Raw genomic sequence first — 13,110 nt, forward strand, 5'->3', positions numbered from 1 at the left:
GGCTCTGTGTAGGGCGAGGGGGAAGGTGGAGGATCACGTGCTCTGACGTCACGAGCCACCTCCGACGGCATCAATGAACGGGACCGATCGGGCCAGATATCTGCACTTGCAAAATATGCGTAGAAAACCGCACGTTCCATTGTTTATTGAATACAATATTTTTTCTTATATGTAGAATATATTAAAGCAAAATTACTTATAATGAAATCAACGAATCAAATAGAGCAATTCAAAACTCGCCATCAATAAATAAGTCGCAGTCACTGAAACTGCTGAGAGCGGTCTCAATGAAACATCACAAATGATATCATTGTGGGTCGATGTTCAATCGACATTCAATATTGGTTCCATCGCCTTATCGAGAGTCCAACTCCTGAAATAGCTTGTATCAATCAATTGGCGATTGTTTCTCATCATGTGCTCTCTGTAATGACCCCCCCCCCTGCTCCTTCTCCTCCCACCCCTCCCTCCTTCTCTAAGGCACAGTACTCCGATATAAAATACAATTGCTCCTATTTCCAATCAGCGGCTGAATTATAAATAGAACCACTTCATACCTTCACACTCTTTTTCGTACCTTCTCATTTGGACAATGATTGGATTCGTTTTTTGTTAAAATTCGTTCAATTTGAAGTTACAAAAAAGTAATTACGTTTTCTCAAACTATAAATGCAATACCTAAGGCAGTTGTTAGATCGTTCCGACAATATTTTTATAGTTAAAATAAATTTCTTTACCAAATGCGGTGACAAAATTGAAACGGGATCACTTCGGACTATACAAGGAGGTGTAAGTATGTGATGAGACATGATAAAAATATACAGTCGATGAATGTGAGGAAGACGTCCGGCTATGGGTGAGACCCGACCAGGCAAGTACACCGCCGATGATATATCCCGTGCTAATTATCAGCGTTGCTTTAAGAAGTTATAACTTGATACACCCATATTGTGTCTTTGGAACTCCTTTGAAGACGAATCGAGTAAGGAGCTGGTCATGAAGTGACTCTATCGTGTACATTAAATGCAAGATGTATAAGAGGTTAAGTATTAGAAATGACGAACATTCAGATCTGTTATGTTACATATTTAATCCAAACCTTGCTTCAGTTTATAATTTATTGAAATAAATAGAGGATAATTGAATTTCCTCTTTGTAAAATGAAATATTCATTATTTCTGCCATCACTACATAGTTCTGTTCACTTTTCACTTGAGATTAATGAAAGGATCAGGAGTAGAAATAAAGAGTTCAACGGGATTCTTGAGCAAGACTTCTCAAAACTAAAAATGGGTTATAGTTACAAAGCTATAAATACGATTTTCTACGAATATAATAAGAAAACGCTCGGTAATATTAAGCTATTTTACCAAAAATAATGAAGCCGTTATAAATATAATACATTTAAAAGCGTCTCCATTACGATTCAAGTCATTAAGTAATTATACGTTAGTACTTTGCATTCAATTTAATTACCATTTAATAGATGCCTTTAACGAGAAACAGCAAGTGTCACCTTTGTTACATAATATAATTAAATCATAGAAAATATCTTTCAGTGGAAGGAATGTGGCAAGTTGCTTGTTATGATCCAAATTCCACGAAATGTTGTCACATTGTATAAGGAATTATAGACTAATTACTATTATTTATAGTACTATGTTGTCTTTCAATAAGAAAATAAATTCTTAATGCACTTTCGTACTCAACGGTGACATATTTTGGGCATAGAATAATATTTTTTATTCATTATACCTTAACTATTAACTGTAATTTAATTTTTAACTCTAAAATTATAATTCTTATGTATATCAAATACATTTATATATATCGAACCTCAACGGATTTATCATTAATTTTCTTTAAATACTTCGACTACGTAAATGTAATCTTATATAAATATATAGTGCCTTTTACTGTCGTTCGGTAGTAGTCGGTACGAAAACTACGTGTCACACAACGGAAGATGTGACGAGTTAGAACATCGGCCAGGTGACACTTCATATTGCACATGTACTGGACGGGAACACCAGCGTCACCGGGAGGAGGAGGGGGGGGGGCAGGGGGAGCGGCGTCGCGCAGCCTCTGCGGTCCGGCGCATCTTCAGCGAGCCCCGTCCCCGGTCCCCGGCTGCGGTCTCCGGCACTCACTGCTCGGCTCCGTCAGTCGCGTTCGGTCCGTCGTGGCATCCGCTCGCGTGTCCCGTGCGTCAGTCCCGCGCCCCACCAGCACCACGCCACCGCCGCCGTCTCCTCAGCGCTCGTCCTCACCGAACGGCATGTGCACCTGACACCGGCCCAACTACAGCCTGCATCACGATCCCAGCCGCAGGCACAAGTGAGTCGTCGACGACCTCCTCCGGCGCCGACACCCCGCTCCTTGCCACTCGGATATTATTTTTATTTTTATTTAGTGTTCATTATTAAAATACTGCTCTTCGAAATCCGTAACAGTAAGATATAATTTTTTATTTTTTTCACTCACTCGGCACTCACGAGACGTCTTTTGTGTTGCGAACTCTGTGTCGTTCATAACATTATAAACGCTTTTCTATAATTCATCGATCAAAAGCTTCTTTTACGTTTTAATTTCGACAACTTTCCAAACGGTTCTCATATTAATATTTATTTCATTTACTTAATCAGCGATTCTTCTAAACTGGACTGAAATAAAATAAAATGTAGGTAAATATATGATTGATGGACTCCTGTGTTAATTGTTGTATGTCATGCTTTATACAGTCCATGTGGCTAAGACCTATCCATATATATAAAGTGGAGTTATCACAGTTACGTAAATGTTGTGCGGAGTTCATTTCGCCAGCCGCCATGGCTCCTGACGATGTGTCGAAGGGACCCGCGACCGATGCGACCTCCAGCTGACCGAGCTGATGATCCTTCATCTTCATGTTTAATTTGAATAATTTACAGATTGAGAAAGCATTCCGTAGTCACATGTGATGCTCGTTCGTCCGTCGGTTTATCCTTAAATTAGTACAGGTCTCAATGCCTGGTGTTTATGTGTAAAGTGATTCTATTGAATAGATTATTTCTACTTTGTATTCAGTCCTTCTGAGAGATTTCTCGACTTTATTTATTTATTTTTAGATAAAGTAGGTAGCGTTAGGAATAATTATGTGGATTAGTTAATGAAGCGGGACAGGATCTAAATGATTCACGTTCGGTTAGAGGTTCGAGTGCCTGCGTTGTATTTTTTATTTAGTGATAACTTAGCCTTCCGAAGTGTTACCGCGCAGAAGATGATAACACCCGTATGTACGATACTATAATATGATTTTTGCAATGCATTTAAATTATGGCCTTTGTTGGTGATTTCAATATTTTGTTACTAATACATGGGCCCTACGAAAAATTATTACCACATTTGCAAAACAAATAAAATGTTGATTTCTGTATTCCAAAATCTTTCTTCTCCGCTGTTGCTTTCTCTTACATACGTTAATGCTTATTGTTCCATAAATGCAACAATTTGGTATGATCGAGTCAGTCATCGGTCGTGAGGGTGACGTGAATTACGTCACTTCCATTTTATGGTAGGTGTCGGGTAGCGGATGCATTCACTGCTCACTCTCCACTGTTCAATGTTAAGTGCTGATTGCCTGACAACATCCCTTCATTCTCCATAACGTAATTAACTCATTTCGACGATTTCAAGTCGTCCTAACCGGAAATGTATCGTTTGTGTGTGTGTGTTGTTTGTGAGAGTGTAGGGTTGGGTGTGTTGTTTGTTAACTTTTAGAAGTAGTGCTATTACCATTTACCGGAAATTTTATATTTAACTTTTTTTAAATGTGATTCAAATTCAGTCAAAATTAATTCTTATATAACAATAACATTAAAATTTCAGAATATAAAATTATATAAGTAATAATTTTTAAAAGTAGGTAATTATATTGTATAAATGAAACAAGTTCTTTGGATACTACGGGATTTTTGATCACAGTAGCTCGGTTATAAAATAACGAAAAGTAGCAAATCTTGGATATCACAAATTTTATTGTATGCCAGATAAAGATAGGTTCGGCACCAATGTCATGTGTGTCACAGAACTGGAAAGAAAAGCTTACAAATTAATAATTGTTCCAAACTATGAAAGGAGACAGAGACAAGAGACATAAAAACAATTCGTTAAATTAAATATATTTCCTATTGAAAATATTTGTTTGTAATACCTTGAAATGTATTACAGTACATGATCTCTAGTAAAATTCGTGGCCTCGTCCTAAAGTATAGTGTTTAAACATTAGTTGCGATTGTGTTTCTAAAAATTAAATGGCACTAAACTCCAAAGAAGTCGTTTAAGGATCAGTTATAATTAGTTAGTTCACATGCCGTCTAAATTCCATGCTCAAGATAATATTTAATATTTTTTCATGAATTTTTCGTTTAGAATGATACCGCGGAGAAAACACAACGCGTCTTCAGGGTCGCTTCCGCCACCAGACGACAAGAACGCCAGCAACGACTATATTCGTGAGTATATCGACCCCTACCACTGTCACCACCACCGCCCCTACCGCCGTCACCGTCTCTGCTGTTTGTCAACACGTGTATGCATATCGCAGTTTGTTATGACTCAGTCCCTTTTTAAAGACAAATTAATTTATAATAAAAATGTTCCTCTACAATTTCTTTATGAATAAAAATAATGAGAAACCATTTCGTATGTCTCTGTTGAATCGACTTTGAGTTTCGATTGCAATATCCAATTATACTGGACAGGTTTTCATTTCATCGATTCAATCTTTTACAGTCGATACAAAAAACCACTGCGCAATCGCAAAATAAATAATGTATTTAAATCGACCGACGTACAAACGTCTGAAAACAGTTACGCAAAATGAGGTATGAAATAAACGTTAGTTACATTATCATTATTGTCACAACTCTCATAGAAGTTGACACAACGGCCTTGATCTTGACCGAACCTACACCTCTTGGAGTTGATCGTGAAACCAAAGCTCTTATTAATTTGGCCTTGCGAGAATGCGCTTTTATTAAAGTTATAATATTTTTTCCTAAACAAAAGATCAGTCTTAGATTGAATTGGACGAAATGTGTTGTCAGTTTCAGAAAATGGCACGAGCGAGGGTTGGCGAGCAGCTCTACGAAGACGGTTCAATAAGAAAACCCTTAACAAGAGATTTCCCGTCACAGCCTGGCTACCGCAGTAAGATAACGATTTGATAATCTTATGGATAGTTAAGAAAAACGTGCAAAATGTACAGATTATGTTATCAATCGACTTAAAGATAGATTCTATATATTGCATGTATACTTCATGTTTCTACTGACATCAATTTATATATTTATGTAGACGATGTGTCGTCAAAGTTATCTCAAACACATTTTGTTAAGTGAGAACTCGGACTCCTCGGACAAATTCTGGAAGTTCTTCTGGACTATAACGAAGTTTTATTATATTTATTTCAAACGTTAATAGATTTAGAATTTTGAGATTTATTCCTTTTAATATTATGTAAATGGAATGAGTTTTATTTCGTGATGAAGGTTTTTATTTAAATAGAAACTTACAATTACTACACGTACATTAAATATTTTTTGCCAGACATGTGTATTTTTTTAGGTACAATGTGGAAGAGGCGATCGGAGACGTCATAGCGGGGGTTTCTGTGGGTTTGACAGTTATCCCCCAGTCTTTGGCCTACTCTAACATCGCCGGTCTGCCTCCTCAATACGGATTGTACGGCTCGTTCATCGGTTGCTTTGTGTACATCATACTGGGAGGGTGCCGGGCCGTACCCGCAGGACCTACTGCCATTGCATCGTTACTCACTTGGCAAGTGGCTGGCGGCGTAGTGGAGAAGGCGATCCTCTTGAATTTGCTCACGGGACTCGTGGAACTTATGATGGGAGTGCTCGGTCTAGGCTTTCTTATCAATTTCGTCTCAGGACCCGTTTCTTCAGGTTTCACATCAGCAGTTGCTCTGATGATCGCCACATCCCAAGTCAAAGATATGTTCGCTATATCTGTGACCGGAACTACTTTCTTACAACAGTGGATTTCTGTATTCCAAAATATTCACAATGCATCACTTTGGGATCCAGTACTAGGATTCATCTGCATTGCGTTACTTCTTTCAATGAGGGTAAATTATTTTTTATTTTGTAAATATAGTCTTGAAAAGATATCAATTATTTTATAAATATTATAATTATAATATTTCTAACAGAAAATCGGGATGATTAAATTAGGAGCAAAAAACCCGGAAGGTCCAAGCACGCGACAAAAAGTTCTGACGCGTTGCATGTGGCTGTTGGGGACATGTCGGAATGCCATCGTGGTGGTGGCGTCGGGAGCTTTGGGATTCTGGTTTGTGAGCGAACAGGGATCCTCACCCGTGCGACTCATGGGTGAGTGGTCAAACTCAAACATTTATATGTTAATAGATAATATATACCTAGAGCTGTATGTAATGCATTTAATTACTTGCGTTACGACTATTCCAATTATTTCTAGTTCGTTTACTTTTACATACGTTTAGAGAAATTCCTCGGCTTTGAAACGAACAGCGAATAGAATAAAAATTTAGTTCAATAATTATAAGAGAATAAAAATTTAGTTCAATAATAAGTGTCATAAGGCTCAATCCATACGTGCTTAAAATATTATTACACAATTGTAGCGCTCAGGTGAGCCACGGCGTTGATACTCTTCGACCCTTAAACGTCAGACTGTTGGCTTTAAATTTCTAGTGAAGATTAAAAATAAAATTTTACAATGATTACATACTGCCGCCGTTTCAAGGTTCCGTTCTAGCTCCAATAATAATAAACTTTATATTGAACTTATATCTTTTTTTTTACGCCCTCTAGGCGAGAACGTGCCTGACGGTTAGTATTGATTTCACAACTGAAATAGAACATCGTAGATTTAGATATTTTGAAGTTTATTTATATCATTATGCACGAAATCATACCACACTAAATAAGATATTTATTTATTTCAGATCAGAAATAAATACAAAAGCAATTTATTTTAACAAAGTCATTAATTCGTAGGAGCGATACCGTCGGGAGTACCGACACCGCAGGCGCCGCCGATGAGCTACGTGCGTGCCGACAACACCACAGCAGACTTCTTAGAGATGGTCTCGGAATTGGGCTCGGGTCTGCTGGTGATACCCATCATTGTACTTCTGGAGGATATCGCTATCTGCAAGGCGTTCTCAGATGGACGAACTATAGATGCCACGCAGGAGATGATCGCACTCGGTGTAGCCAACATCGCTAACTCCTTTATGCAAGCGTACCCGGGCGGCGGGTCACTGGCACGATCCGTCGTCTCCAACGGCTCCGGAGTCAGAACAACCTTCAATGGACTTTATACTGGTAGTTAACCTGTAACCTGATAGATGACTATTTATAACCATCTATATATTTTTCATATTATATTTATCATTTAAACGTTTCAGGTGTCATGGTTATCTTGGCCCTACAATTTTTTACGCAATATTTCGAGTACATACCCAAAGCTGCACTTGCTGCTGTGATTATTTCTGCAATTTTATTTATGGTGGAATACGATGTTATAAAACCAATGTGGCGAGCTAAAAGTGAGTTAACGTTTTATTAAATATGAAGAGGTTGGAGAGAACTGTAACTAGTTAACATATTTTTTTTTAGAATTGGACTTGATACCTGGCGTAGGCACATTCATTCTCTGCTTAACTCTTCCTATCGAGTTGGGTATTCTAACTGGAGTCGTCGTCAACATTATTTTCATCCTGTACCACGCAGCACGCCCTAAATTCTCTGTTGAAATGTTAAAGGTAAAATGTTTTTTGAGTAAATTATTTACAGTTATATTGTTTTGTAAATTCGGAACATGAGAAAGTCATGACATTTTACTTGTAGACGGAGCAGGGTGTGGAGTATTTGATGATCACCCCCGACCGCTGTCTCATGTTTCCGTCTGTCGACTATGTGCGCCGGCTCGTCACTAAATGTGCCGCCAGCAGCTCGGTACCCGTCGTGATCGAATGCACACATATATACAGCGCTGACTACACCGCTGCCAAGAGTATCGAACAACTCACAGGGGACTTTCACGCCCGCCAACAGCCCCTCTACTTCTACAACGTCAAACCCTCAGTCTGCTCTATTTTCGAAGCTGTTACGAAGCCTGAGCACTTCGTTGTGTTCTACGAGGACGATGAATTGGACCGCCTCTTGGCCGCCGACGAACGCCTCGCACCTCGTAAACCGCCCCCACTGCACGTTTAGCCTTGTGATATTACTGTAGTTTGTTCTTAGTTTAGTTTGACGGAGAGATGCACAGAGTGTGATATTTTGGTATAAAGATTGTATAAAGATGAGTTTAAATATTTACTGTATGCAACGCCAGCGCCAATAGTTTGAAAGAGTTCGAAATTCTATGATTTGTTGTGAAAATGTGGCGAATGGGTTTTCAAAGTCCTTGCTATAAAAAAATTATGCTACGTAAATCCATATATCCCTATTTTACTAAAATTTTATGTGTCGGGGATACACGAGGCCCCCGGCCATTCTGTGATTCAAACGAGCCTCGCTCGTTTTTTCAGTATTAATCAGCAGAGTGATCAAGAGAAGCTTTAGACGACTATTGTCTACATACATACATACATTGCGCATAGATTTATTTTTGTATAAATTATATTAATTTCAGAGCAGACAGTGTCCTCTACGTATCGTTGTGATGATAGAAAATAAATTTTAGAATATTATATTATAATTACGAAGTACTTATTTTATCAATAACATTTATTGTTGAAATTGCTTATAATACGACTACTTCAAAAGTTACTAGTGATAGATGTAGAGTTTCTAATATCACTTTATTTATTTTTAGATAAACGAGTACAACTTAGAATGTAAATACCTATATTATATTATTCATTGTAAGAAATCACCGTATTCATATTGCGAACGTTCGTATGCGAGCCTGTACTCTGTTCCAATGTTCAAGAATATTAGAACAGGAGAGACTTTAAAGTCATGAGAGGCTCCGCGTTGTTGAGTTCGCGTATTCTTTCTTGTGATTCTACTACAGTACCTACAAAAGATTTATTAATTATTATTAATGTACTATAAAATAATATTTTAAAATACTAAATGGATAAAGTTTAAAAATATAATTATAAAGGTATGGTGCGTTTAAATGAATGACTAATGTTTCCCAGTTCCAAGAACAAAATAAATAAATAATCTCTTTAAAAGAGTCGAATTTCCTTTGTTTTATTTGCCCTTTAACCTCTAATCTATAGTTTTTATTTTTTATAACGTTTTATTATGTTTATTTGATGTGAAAAGCCAGAAGAATTTGTTAATTAGATTGGCTGATTGAACGCCCTCATCTCCGAATCCGATTCTTAGTCTATTAGTCTTAATCTATTTATATTGAAACATTATTGAATATATATTTAGTCTTTACATATATATATTATATATGGGATTCCCGAGCCCATTAGGGTCTTGTGAACCACTCGTATTGCAATCCAATGACTAAAACTTCAATTCACTTTGAAACAACTTTATTTCATTTGATTAACACCACGAAAGTAATTTACTATTTTAAAATAGCAATTATGAATTTGAGCCACGTGGATATGCTAGTGTGTGTCCAACACCGTGTCCAAGTGAACACTTGCCCTTCAATGTGACTGCTCCCATTTTTATACCTTGGTGACTACTACCACGGTGGCGCCACTCGCAACCCCACTCGACAATCTAACTGACGTTAGCGTCGACACTTTGCAAAATTAAAATAAATTTAATTTTTTTTTTTAAATTACATTCATAATATTTATCAACTAAAAATAATTAAATAAATAAACACAAACATAAAAAAAGGAATACACTTAAATATAAACTTAAAATAAATATAATCAGAGGACCAAATAATTTTATTAAAAAAAGGTGGTTCGTATGACATGTTGTAAATGAGTCGTCAAATTAATTAAGGGTCTTATTTTTTTTTAATTCAAGTTCATGATTTTTATCAGCTAAATATAACCACATAAATAATCGAACACATTTAAAAATAAACATAAAAGAAATATAATCAAAATATCAAATAATTTTCTTATAATGAGGTAGTTTATGCGACATTTTCTGGATGTGCCGTCACGGCCGTCCTGCAACATCACACGTTCTCGTGTGTTCTAACAGAATCTAAAATCAAATAAAGTAATTTGATCTTTGGTTACGCTCGGATATTCTGACAGAAACCAACATAAACCTTTTAAACACTGTCAACATTATATCTCCTCTTACTATTATTATTTTTGTTGAAATGATTAAACCAAAATTTTAATTGGTTGATTGTTGAAAAAACTGGTATACGTATCTTTTAAACGAAAATTATAAAAACAGGGGAATGATTTTAACATAGACTTCACACAGATCTTTGTCAAGATATAAATCACACATATCTTTGACAAGATATAAACCACACAGATATTTGTCAAGATATAAACCACACAGATCTTTGACAAGATATAAACCACACAGATCTTTGTCAAGATATAAACCACATAGATCTTTGTCACGATATAAACCACACAGATCTTTGACAAGATATAAACCACATAGATCTTGATCAAGATATAAACCACACAGATCTTGATCAAGATATAAACCACACAGATCATTGTCAAGATATAAAACACATAGATCTTTGACGAGATATAAACCACCTAGATCTTTGACGAGATATAAACCACACAGATATTTGACAAGATATAAACCACACAGATCTTTGACGAGAAATAAACCACACAGATATTTGACAAGATATAAACCACACAGATCTTTGTCAAGATATATAACACACAGATTTTGACAAGATATAAACCAAAAAGATCTTTGTCACGATAAAAAATTCAGTAAAATTTATTTGTTTCTGATTAATTTTGGTTGTAATTTTATTGGGAATAACAAAAAACCTACATGCTCCATGTTCCTACATGCACCTACATGCTCCAATCTGTAACTACTAAAAATTTTCGATTCTGTAAGTAATGTTTGAAATGTTTAATGGCCTTAACAACCGCTAACATTTCTAAGTCGTAAGATTGATATTTTGATTCACATGGAGAAGTTTTTTTGCTGTAATATTCAATAACATGAGGTTTCTTACCAATTTTTTGTATAAGTATAGCCCCATAACCCTCAGCACAAGCATCTGTATGTAATTCTATCGGAACATAAGGGTTAAAAATTGTCAATACAAGTCTTTTAGTTAAAATAGTAATGATTCTCTGACGGATTTCCTCTAGTTGAGGACTCCAATCAGTAACTCCTTTTAGATGTAATCCTGTAAAGTGGGGCTATTATTTGAGAAAATCCTGGGATAAATTGCCGGAAATAAGAAGCTAACACTATAAATTGACGAAGATGAGTATCAGTTTTTGGTGAAGGTAGTTGAGTAAGAGCAAGAATCTTACGAGGATTATTTGACCAGAAGAAACGTGATATTCAAGGTAATCAACTTTTATTTTCAAAAAGGCACATTTTTTGAGATTAAATGAAAATCCTGCTTTGGTCAGAATGTCTATGACTAATTTAAGTCTTTCAATACTTTGTTCATTTGTGACAGATGGGATAATGATGTCATAAATGTAGAAAACTGCAAAAGATTCAGTAAGTTCACCAAGGGCTTTAATAATAGCGCATTGGTAAACAGATGGTGCATTTCGAAGGCCAAAGGCATAGAGACATATTCATACTGCCCATCTGGTGTTACAAATGCAGTACTCTCAATAGACTCGGGATGAATATGAATTTAAAGTAATTAGCACCAACCAAACGTTGTATTTGATCTCCAACTAGGGGCAATAGGTATCTATCATGAACTATATTATTATTAAATTCACAATAATCAACGCAGAGTCTATCAGCACCATCCTTTTCTTGATTAGTAACACAGGATTAGAAAAAGGAAAAACAACTTTCACGTATGACACCGGCATTGATGAGATTACGAATTTTATCCCTAATAACTATTCGTTCATCTATGCTATATCTATAGGGACGATGTTGAACAGTGCTATTTTAGTTCTATTAATAACTTGCCGTTCAGGTGATATTACAACCGTAAATCATAAAACGACAAGATCCTGTCCTACTAAAATATCATTTCAAGTGACTGATCAGGAACAACGTAAAACAATAACTCAATGTTGTGGTTTTGAATCAATACCGTTGACAGAATTTGTAAGTGACACACTAAACTATTCTTACCTATACCTTTTAAAACGACAGTATTATGAGATCGTTTCCCAGAAAAAATATATGCTACGCTTTCTTTATTTAGAGCACATATTAGCACAGATTTTAGCACTGAGCACCGGAATCAAAATAAAAAGGAAATCTCTCACCCAGATTATAAAGGTCCACTGAAGCAGGACTGATGGTGCAGATATCTACCCGTTGTTTGGTCGGATCTGGGTGTTCAAAAGTTTTTCCAAATTTAGTAGGACACGAGGATGCTATATGTCCTGGATATCCACTTCGGTAACATATGATAGTCCTCTGTGATGGTCCTCTACGCTACATCGAAGCATTTGATTGGATAGGATCCTGATTTGTTACAGAAGAATTTTATTTTGAAACAACGCGTCCAAATTTATTCGCTAGATGTCCAGTTTTCCCACAGTTGTAGCAAGAACGGTAAAATGTTGGCTTTTGGGCTTCACTCAATGAATAATTTTTTTTTTCAGACACTGGCAAGGTTCTTTTTCTTGTAGACAAAAGACATTAATTCCTGTTGCAATTTTGTTCGTGACCTTTTTTTTTCTGTGGTAAATGAAAGCATTTGGATATGTGCATCAAATCTGGAAACGTGTACTGCGGAGATGCGTCCGATGAAATATTCTCCCCATCATTTGAGCGGCTGTTCATTATTTTAAAAACGGCAACTGCTGGTGTTTCAGCAGTGCCAAATCGAGCGAGGAACAGATTCTTTTATTCGAGCCACGTTGCATTTTCATAGGAATTTTGCGCCAGCCATTGTTACATAATCTTTGGGCGCCTTCATGTAGTTTACTAACTCAAAAATGTTACGCTACTGTAGTTGAAAAAGTTTTCT

The 13,110-nt window shown here is 36.3% G+C and overlaps 1 protein-coding gene across 2 annotated transcripts; it reads left to right on the forward strand.

Moving 5' to 3' along the window:
- The first annotated feature begins 2,149 nt into the window (after positions 1–2,149).
- LOC116771691 (sodium-independent sulfate anion transporter) lies at positions 2,150–9,246 on the forward strand. 2 transcript variants are annotated; one of them, XM_061521182.1, is made up of 9 exons: positions 2,150–2,452; positions 4,411–4,493; positions 5,088–5,190; positions 5,608–6,130; positions 6,215–6,395; positions 7,044–7,373; positions 7,457–7,597; positions 7,668–7,813; positions 7,899–9,246. In XM_061521182.1, exons 2-9 carry the CDS (start codon positions 4,412–4,414, stop codon positions 8,265–8,267), a joined length of 1,875 nt encoding a protein of 624 aa, XP_061377166.1. In that variant the 5' UTR covers positions 2,150–2,452; position 4,411; the 3' UTR covers positions 8,268–9,246. The 2 variants fall into 2 exon arrangements, with proteins under 2 accessions (XP_061377166.1, XP_032519512.1); XM_032663621.2 differs by having other exon boundaries at positions 2,150–2,337.
- Positions 9,247–13,110: the final 3,864 nt, after the last annotated feature.

This window comes from Danaus plexippus, chromosome 8, assembly GCF_018135715.1.
Source record: "Danaus plexippus chromosome 8, MEX_DaPlex, whole genome shotgun sequence".
In the NCBI taxonomy this organism is placed as follows: Eukaryota; Metazoa; Arthropoda; class Insecta; order Lepidoptera; family Nymphalidae; genus Danaus; species Danaus plexippus.

Coding starts and splice junctions, on each gene's coding strand:
- LOC116771691 (XM_061521182.1), top strand. CDS start 4,412: ATGATACCGCGGAGAAAACACAACGCGTCTTCAGGGTCGCTTCCGCCA. Junction 6,131..6,214: donor CGTTACTTCTTTCAATGAGG/GTAAATTATTTT, acceptor TATTTCTAACAG/AAAATCGGGATGATTAAATT. Junction 7,814..7,898: donor TCTCTGTTGAAATGTTAAAG/GTAAAATGTTTT, acceptor TTTTACTTGTAG/ACGGAGCAGGGTGTGGAGTA.